Genomic DNA, 9,211 nt, shown 5'->3' on the forward strand with positions numbered 1-9,211 from the left:
GCCTCTTTATCTACCTTGCTTTTTACACCCTCTAATAAATTTGTGAAGTACAAAATAAATTTGTTAAACAAGGTAACCATCCCCTACGCAAGACAGTTTTTAATTGCTAAATTCAGTAAATTATGAAAACATGCAAAAGGGAGAAAGTAATGAATCCACAGAGAGAGACTTTTCAAGAGATGGTTTTTAAGAAGCAGCATAAATGTTTATTAAATTCCTTATGGAGTGATAGTCACAGAAATTAGCATAAAACGTCTCCATTTTCTGTAAAGTGCAAGCTGTTAGACGGAAAGACAAAACAATACATTACACACGAAACCACAATATTCCTCTCACTATCTCACATCATTAAATTGAAACAGTGACAATTTGTACACCAGATTGTTCCATTAAGATGTACAACTGTAGCACATTGGCTCAGGTCTGTAGAATACTTCCACCTAAATACAGTCACACAAAAGTGTTCCAAATCTTTTTTTGCAAATAATTCATTGTGTGCAACTAACTAGAGTTAACCATACTGGAGCATTGCAGCCTTGATAAACAGCTCTGCTGTGTCTTCTCTTTTTAACAGAAGGTGCTATCATAATATCACATTTTACATTACAGCCGAGCTGCTGTTGGTTTTTATGCACTAAAAAGCAGACCTCTGTAATGTGATTTGAATTAGACAGTATTAACATAGAAAAGTAGAAATTTTGTTCTAATTGTTTGTGGGGTTATCAGATCATTTGAAATAACAAAATTTGAAGAAAACAGTAAATTGAACCTGTTGTTTTTGAGCATTAGGGAGGCATAAGTCATGATGTTTGTGTGCCCCTATTTCTGTTTGTTTCTGAATGCTCAGTTAAGTTATGCCCTTGTTGCTCACTCCCATCGATTGCCAATTAACTGTTTGCTAGATCTTGCACTGACACAAGAACAGATACCACATGAAGGGGTGAGTCAGGATGAATCTGTGGCAGCTTCCATTTAATGGACAGCTAATATTTTCATTAAACAAGGGGCCATGGAACAGGGCAGAGCGGCTGGGGGCCATGAACCTTTCAATGTAACGGTTGGTGCACCATTGATATCATTGAGCTGAATTGAATGTTATTCGCTATCAATGCATTGCATCTTGATTGAAAAGCGTGACTTTTAAAAAGAAAAGTCCTGTATTTCCTTTCTTTCACTGGAAGTAGAACTTGGACATTTTTAAAATCTTGGCCTCAGTAGCAGCATTCAGTCCAGTACATCAACAGAATGAAAATGTTCATCACCCTGTGACCAGAGCACCTTTTTGAGGATGGCTGTTTCCACTAAGAATGCGACACTGCCCAAACTCCTTTCACACAACTCGCGTACATCCAGCAGTGATGTGACATCTATCACAGGAATCTGAGTTGGGTTTATACACAGGTCCAGAGATGAAAGGATAATGCCCTAACCACATCCCAAGGCATTGCTGCTAAGGGCATTCAAAGGCAGGCAATTATTCCAGTGCCAGTATACTCCCAAAGTTTAACCCATTGAGTGGGATTGTCCTACCCGTGGTATCCAGGGGGTCATGCTGTAAGATGCTGTATCGAGAGCTGATTGGATCATAACAAGTCCCAGTTGGATCTGTAAGAAATTGGTGAAGAATTTAAGAAGATGGGCTATGGCACATGGCCATATTACAGCAGTAATTATCATCTACAGTTCAAAATTTTTCTTTCACCTGCTGAATCTACAGATCATGGGACTGAGGATAGTGACAGCCTGTTGGCCAACCAGTTGCAAAATATAACTGCTTTGACCATAACACATTTACTTTCTACATGAAGTCCTCTCTCAATGCAATATAACTTTATTTGTAAACGCTAGAGTAGAAGGGTTTACTCCAAAAGTATTGAGAAAACTTTAAACCTCCTTATGGGTGATGTCACTACCACAACTCACTTATGACACCTAAAGAAATTGGTCCATGCAATTCAAAGTCTTGTGAATAAGTCACTTGTTTTACCACTGTGGGCAATAGGAAGATTCAAACTTCAGTCTTCAATTGGCAGCAGATCTTCCACATGATTACCTACAGCTTGAAGCCAATGCTGAACTCCAAGCTGGACATAATGTTTGGAAGAAGCCACCTGTTTCAGCATCCTGAATTTAATTGTGTCAGATCTAGCTGCCCTTTCAGTCAATACCACTTAGAGAATCGATCACAAAAATGAAGTTAATGTTTTTCAGCAGAACACCTTGACAAGATTTGAATGTAGTATTGAGAATATATTATGCCATTCCCTAGACACTGACTCTATCTCTCTCTCCCTGGCAACTATCTGAGACAAAACCACACTGCTCACAACCTTGGTGTCATATTTGACCCCAAGGTGAACTTTTGACCACATACTGGCACCACACTAGGACCACCATAACATCTCCCAACTACACCCCTGTCTCAACTCATCTACTTCTAAAACCCTTATTTATGCCTTTGTTACCTCCAGGCTTGACCATTCCAATGCACTCCTGGCTAGTCTTCCACATTCTATCCTTCGTAAACTTGAGGTCTTCCAAATTTCTAATCCGCAACAAGGCCTGTTCCTCTTATCACTCCTGCGCCCTCAATTAAGCAATGCCTTGATTTTAAAATCCCCATCATTGTTTTCAAATCCCTCCATGTCCTGGTTCCTCCCTATCTTTGTAATCCCGTCCAGCCCACAACCCTCCAAGATATCTGTACTCTGGCTTTTCGAGCATCCCTGATTTTAATCACTCCACCATTGGTGGCTGTGACTTCAGTTGCCTCAGCCCAAAGCTTTGGAATTCTCTCCCCACATCCCTCTGACTCTCAACCTCATTTTCCTTCTTTAAGACATGCCTTAAAACCCACCTCTTTGAAAAGCTTTCAGCCAGCTGACCTAATATCTCCTAATGTGGCTCCGTGTCTTAATTTTGTTCTGCAATAATGCTTCTTCCCTCTCACCAACTGTCCAAAAGCATAAGGTGTTTTGAATTCTTTTTAAAGTATGCTATGGCATGTTTTCCCAAGCCCTCAGTTTGTGTGATCCAATTTATTAATAACTTGCAGCAAACTCATGTTATGATTAACTCAGAAGGTTAGTTTATTTCGCATTCAAAACCCGGGGGAGGAGCAATTGCAACTTCCCGCTCCACTACATACACACACAAACATAAACACACACACACACACACACACACACAGAGTGATGGAGGACAGAAAAAGGAGTTTTACAACTATGGATAGTAACAGTACAAGAATCACAGAAATGAATTTTGGTTCACATGATTTCCAGAGTCTGAGAAGTGAAAGTCCAGAGGGTGTTTCCTTCATGGCTGAGTTCAGTCCTGATGAGTTTCTGGTTGAAGATGACAACATGAAAATCCTTGACACAACTGGTGTTGCAACGCAATGGGCTTTCTGTGCTTAGACTACCTGGCAGTGCTGATCAGAGACTTTTAAAACTAGAAGAGGTGATGGAATCCTTGCTTCTGAGTGTGATAGAGAGTCAAGGGTCCATGGCTGTCTATCACTCAGGAGTGATATTAGGGAGGACTTCTTAATGCAAGGGGTGTGTAAGTCTGGAACTCTCTCCCCATAAGGCTGTTGAGGATGGAAGTCAATTGAAAATTTAAAACTGAGATTGGTAGAGTTTTCTACCGATGAAGCAAGTTTAGCAATCTCTGTTCACAGATGCTGCCTGATCTGCAAAGTATTTCCAGCATTTTCTGTGTTTATTTCCCATTTCTAGCATCCACAATATTCTACATTTCTGTTGATAGATTTTTGTTGGGTAAGGGTATTAAGGGATATGGAACTAAAGCCAGTGAATGGAATTGAATTATAGATCAACCATGATCTGACTGAATGGCAGAAGAGGCTCGAAGGGCTAAATGGCCTCCTCCTGTTCCTGTGTTTCCATTTAATTCTGGCAGACTTTATTTGGAAGTAAGTTTTCTCAGCACTCAGTTTACAGCTGGGTCTCTACTTAGAGCAGGGCACTGGTCTGGTATAGTTAGCTCACTATTCATGGTGGCCAATAATACTTACAGTTTTAATCCAAATCTCAGTAAAAATGCATTACTTTTTAAGATACAGTAATGCACTGATAATATAAAAAATTCTAATGTAAAAAAATCACAAGGTGTTTCACCGAGATGTGAGGTAAAAACAGACACTGAGCTGAATGAGGGATTACAACAGGAAACTTAGTCAAGAAGCTAACTTTTAAGAAGAGTCTTAAAGAAAGGAAAGGGTGGTGGAAGGCCAGAGGAATTTAGAAGGGGGTTTCAAGAGAATGGGGCCTGGACACCTGAAGACCTGCTTACGAGTGTTGGGACATAGAAAGGCAGGATACACAAGGGGCTAGGGTCAGAGGCATGAAGAGTTTGTGTAGGATGGCGGTAGTGGGATTTAGAAATAGGGACATGTTTTAGTCACAAAGATGGAAAATCTACCAAGAGACATTGCATTCAATCTGTGCTGGCAACATCCTACTGGTTAAGGGAGTGATGTTGCCCAGGGCACATTCCCTGCTTGAGATTAATATTCAGCTGAACAGATCAACCCATAGGTTAATGTCTAACCCAAAGGATGGCATGTGGAATGCCAGCCTAGATTATAAACTCAAACCATTAGTATGTGACTTGAATCCCCATATTCCATCACAGAGGCAAGACCACTAAATTCTGAACTTAACTGGCATCTGCATTGCCTCAGTTTGTTACGTTATGACAATGATTCCCATTAAGGACTTAAACATAGGAAATCAGGTTGGGGTCATTTTTAGAATAGTTACTTCTAGTTTTCAACTTCAAAAGCCTGTCAAGATGTAATGCATGTGATATATGATGAGGATAGTGTAACTAAGATTTCTTTTGGTGAGCAATGCATGCTGCTCACTAAAATTTCACCAATCCTCAAATTAATTACCTGTTTGAGCATTCTTAAAAGTCAGTGGCATCATCACAGACAGAGAGCGAGACATCTTTTGACATCTTTTGAATAAGGTACATATCAATCCTAACAAAATCCAGAATTGCAATAATGAGCCAAGATCTACAAAATTCTACAGTGGACATTGTGAATGTCTGTGATCTCAGAAATTTATAAGGCCATAATTTAACATGTTCACTGGTAGATATAGACTTTTGGTTAACCATTATTAAAACAACTAAGGCACCAGGGCCATATTTAAAACATTGCTTTTTACTCAAATTCTCTAGCATCACAAAAAAACACACACCTTATCTTAGCTGTATTCTTTCACTCAATTTCATACCTTTCAATGTATGTTTACATTTGTATAAAGATTTCTTTACTTGTGTCTACTTGCTAAAATCTACTGAACATATTGGCCTGGACTTTGTAGTCAGTGGCAAAGCAACAGTTCTCACAGTTGATCTCAAAGAAAGCTGCTCACAAAGATGTAGCAATCTCTGTGTTATGGATTTCCCCTTTCCTGACATTAATTTAAATCTGGTGCCAAGTCAAGGGGTTCTCCAGGCATCCAGGAACAATGATGCCATCATGCAGGATAAGCAACCAATCACATTGAAGAATTCTCACAGACTGCAAACCTGGAAATAAAATGCTCAAATTTTCCTTCACTTTGTATATAAAATTTAAAGAGAGTGAAATAATACTGTACCAGATACATTAAAAGCTGAAATATCATAATTAAATTTAAAAAATACATTTATTATATTATAAAGCAATGGATATTTTTATTGGAATGGAAAAAAATGATATTACACAAGCATTAATGTAGTTTTTCAGTGCCAGAGAGATTGCTCATCAGTAGTTATGACTTAGTACGCCATTAAACACTCAATTATCCTTTATCAACAAGGTATATCTTTTTCAGGGTTTTTTTCCATCCTCCAGAATAAAAGTGGGAGTCCTCATCCATTCGGTGATTTCTAAAGGTTGCCGTCTGTAGGAACCTCAACAGCGCACCCTGTGGAGGAGGAGGGAATCACTGACAGCAACTTCTGGGTTTCTCTGTTTAACTGTATATATGTAGATGTCACAAATTGCTGTCAGTTTCATAAGGCAATGATAACAAGCCTTGTCATTACAACTACAAAATCATAATTTATCCATTTTCTGTCTGAAGTAAACCCCAAAGCACAAATGCAAGCTGTACAATTGCATGCATGACAGTTTTTCCTAACACAATTAAAGTTGCAAATGCATTTAAGATATAAGCATTTAAGATACATTGAACATATCTCTTTTTTAAGAACTAAAACCTGGTGCACCGACCACTAAACTCCTACCTGAAGCTGTAACAGAGTCTTAGTAAATCACTATATATATTCAGAAGAAAGCTAGATAACTACATGAGGGAGAAAGAACTGGAAAGCACGCTGTTATGTCTCCATGAAGTAGAGTGGGAGGATACTCATTTAGAATATAGACACTGGCATTAACCAATTGAGTCAAATGGCTTGTTTCTGTGCTGTGCATCCTGTGTAACTTATTGTCATCTTCATGACTGAAAAGCACAGAGAGATGTAGATTTGTTCCTTACTTTGACATGGAGATGACCACTGGCATCTGTGCTTGCTTGCTGGGTACCAGGCTCGACAGCAAAGGACGGATCAGCCTGATGGGAGTCACTTTCAGGAACAACTCTTGAAGTGCTGCTCGAAACTCCCTTCTCATCAGACAGTACAAGATAGGGTTGAGGCAGCTGTTACTGTGAGCAAGGCAGACTGTGATGGGGAAAATGTAGGCCTGGGTGGTGTAAAAGGCACCTGTAAAATGGACCACGTTCAACTTGATGAAGGCACTCCAAACAGTGATGGCTTGGTTAGGCAGCCAGCAAATGAAGAAGGACAGCACGACAATGGTGACAGACTTGGTGACCTTGGATGATCTCTTTGGGTTGCTGCTGCTCATTTTCTTCCTGTTTACAAAGCGGAGCAACAGGATGTAGCACACGGAGATGATGATCAAAGGTAGGATGAAGCCGGCCAAGACCTTTAAGAGTTGGTAGAGCCCCAACCAAAACTGGGCATCATTGTGAAGGTCTGGAAACTTGACAATGCACAGCTCTTCGTCAGCCAACACAACCGTGGTGGAATAGATTGCATGGGGGAGGGTTGCAACACCAGCCACAATCCAGATGGAGAGGCAGATTAACTTGTCGGAGCATCCAGCCGAATGTTTCTTCATCTTTAGTGATTGGGACACGGAGCAGTATCTGGTGATGCTCATGATGGTTAGGAAGAAAACACTGGCATACATGTTCATCACTGTAACCGAGGAGACCACCTTACACATGACCTTGCCAAAGGGCCAGCTGAAGTCCATGGCAGTGTCCATTGCCCAGAAAGGCAATGTCAGCACAAATTGAAAGTCTGTCACTGCCAAACCCATGACCAGGATAGTCATGGTGGACTTTTTCTTAGCGTATCTGGACTGGAGCAGGTAGAGGACCAAAAGATTGCCCACCAGACCCAAAGCACAAACCATAAAGTAGACAATAGAGATTGAGATCCTGGTAACTTTGAATCCATCGCTATGTACTTCAGTGCCAGGAAAAATAAAAGATTTCAGGAAATCCTCCAGCGACTGATTGGTTTTATTAAATGAGAAAAGCAAGCCATCGTGGTCTGTGCAGCAGTTCAGGTCAGACATACTGGGTTTTTCAGTCATTCTCTTCTCTTTCAGGCAGTCTGGATGGCAGCTGGTGTCAGGGTGAGGACAGACATTTCTGATCCCTCCCTGTGATCCCTCCCCCTGATCTCTCTGATCCCTACCTGTGATCCCTCCCCCTGATCTCTCTGGTTACTCTCTCTCCCCAGTCTGTCCCCTTGATTTCTCTCTCTCTCTCATTCCTTTCTTCCTCACTCCCTAATATCTTTATCTCACTGGTCTCCTCTCACTTTCCCTAACCTCTCCCTGATCTCAAACAACCGCCCCTTTCCCTCATTCCTTTAATTTCACTCTCCCTGACCCTTGCTTTCTCACTCTCTCTCTCTGATCCCTTCTCGCTCGCTGTCTCTCTTTCTCTTCCTCTGATCTTTATTCTTCTCTCTGTTTCTCTTTCTCTCTTTAATTCCTTCCCCTCGCCATTTATTTATCTCCCTCGATTCCTTGGCCTCTTGTCTCTCGCTTTTTCCTCTCTCTGATTCCTTTTCCCCCTCCCCCTGTCCCTCTCTCTCTGATCCCCTCTTTCTAATCCCCGTCTCTTTGATTTCTCCCTCTCCCTCTCTCCGCTCTCCCTATTTCGGTAGCTCTTTCGGTTAATTTCTTCGCTTCTTGTGGCCGGCTGAGGCTTTTCGATCTGCTCTTAAATAAACTACGTCACCGAGCATCATCCAAATGAATTTAAAAACCTGCGAGATTAATGCAGAACCAAGAATACTGAAGCAAGTTTGAGCGAGGAGCCGGAGCGGACAGATGTGAAGGTTGTTACTTTGCATAATTCTTGAAAGAAACATTTCACTGGAGAAACAGAGCAGGAAATTTTGAACGAAAGATTTAGAAAAGGGAAGTAAAATGTATTTTGTAAATGCGCTCATGTCGGTTTCACCATTGAATGTGAACTTTTATTGTTATCCTGGTCAGTAATGTTATAAACTCTCCAATATTGCCAGAAAATACTGATCTGCATTTTAAAAATGAAAATTACAGGCTGAGCTGGCAGCAGTGCTAGCGAATTGTATTTACGCGCAGTGTTAAGTGAGGATTTCCTACATTTGAGGGAATGAAGTTAAAGAGTGTGACATGTGAAGTTCACCAGCTCTCTCCAGAAGAATAAATTATGAATAAACGATTAAAGTTGAGGGCGGAACAACCAGACCGGAAACCAGTATCAGCGAAGTGGGCTGGGTCATTTGCCTGTGTGTGGGGCGAGGCGAGTCAGGTAGTCCTGCTTATTTTGCTCCTGGAGTTCTGATAGCGCAATGTGCACTTACTCATGTCCCTGTGCGCCGAGTCCTTTGTGAAATATTTCAAGGTCTGCTCAGAGCGGAACTAAACCAGGCGCAGGTTCATAAAAGCAAAACACTAAAATACTAAACATTATTCCAGCCGCAGCGTCGCCGAGGTTCGAATTTCGGTGGCTTAAACGAATTCCGTCACGTTGCTTAAAGCATGCCAGAGGGATGCTTTATTCCTTAATCTTTATGCTTTATGCCATAATCAGAGAAGGCTGAGAGAGTATGGTGTGATAGCCATTGCAAAGATGGGTCTTCATCCTCATCCTCTTTC

At 41.0% G+C, this 9,211-nt stretch overlaps 1 protein-coding gene across 1 annotated transcript; it reads right to left on the reverse strand.

Moving 5' to 3' along the window:
- Nucleotides 1–6,517: 6,517 nt before the first annotated feature.
- LOC121287568 (relaxin-3 receptor 1-like) lies at nucleotides 6,518–7,651 on the reverse strand. Its single transcript, XM_041205499.1, has one exon. The coding sequence runs from the start codon at nucleotides 7,649–7,651 to the stop codon at nucleotides 6,518–6,520; it is 1,134 nt and encodes a 377-aa protein (XP_041061433.1).
- Between the last annotated feature and the right edge of the window lie 1,560 nt (nucleotides 7,652–9,211).

Source organism: Carcharodon carcharias, chromosome 14 (genome assembly GCF_017639515.1).
Source record: "Carcharodon carcharias isolate sCarCar2 chromosome 14, sCarCar2.pri, whole genome shotgun sequence".
NCBI classification, from domain to species: Eukaryota; Metazoa; Chordata; class Chondrichthyes; order Lamniformes; family Lamnidae; genus Carcharodon; species Carcharodon carcharias.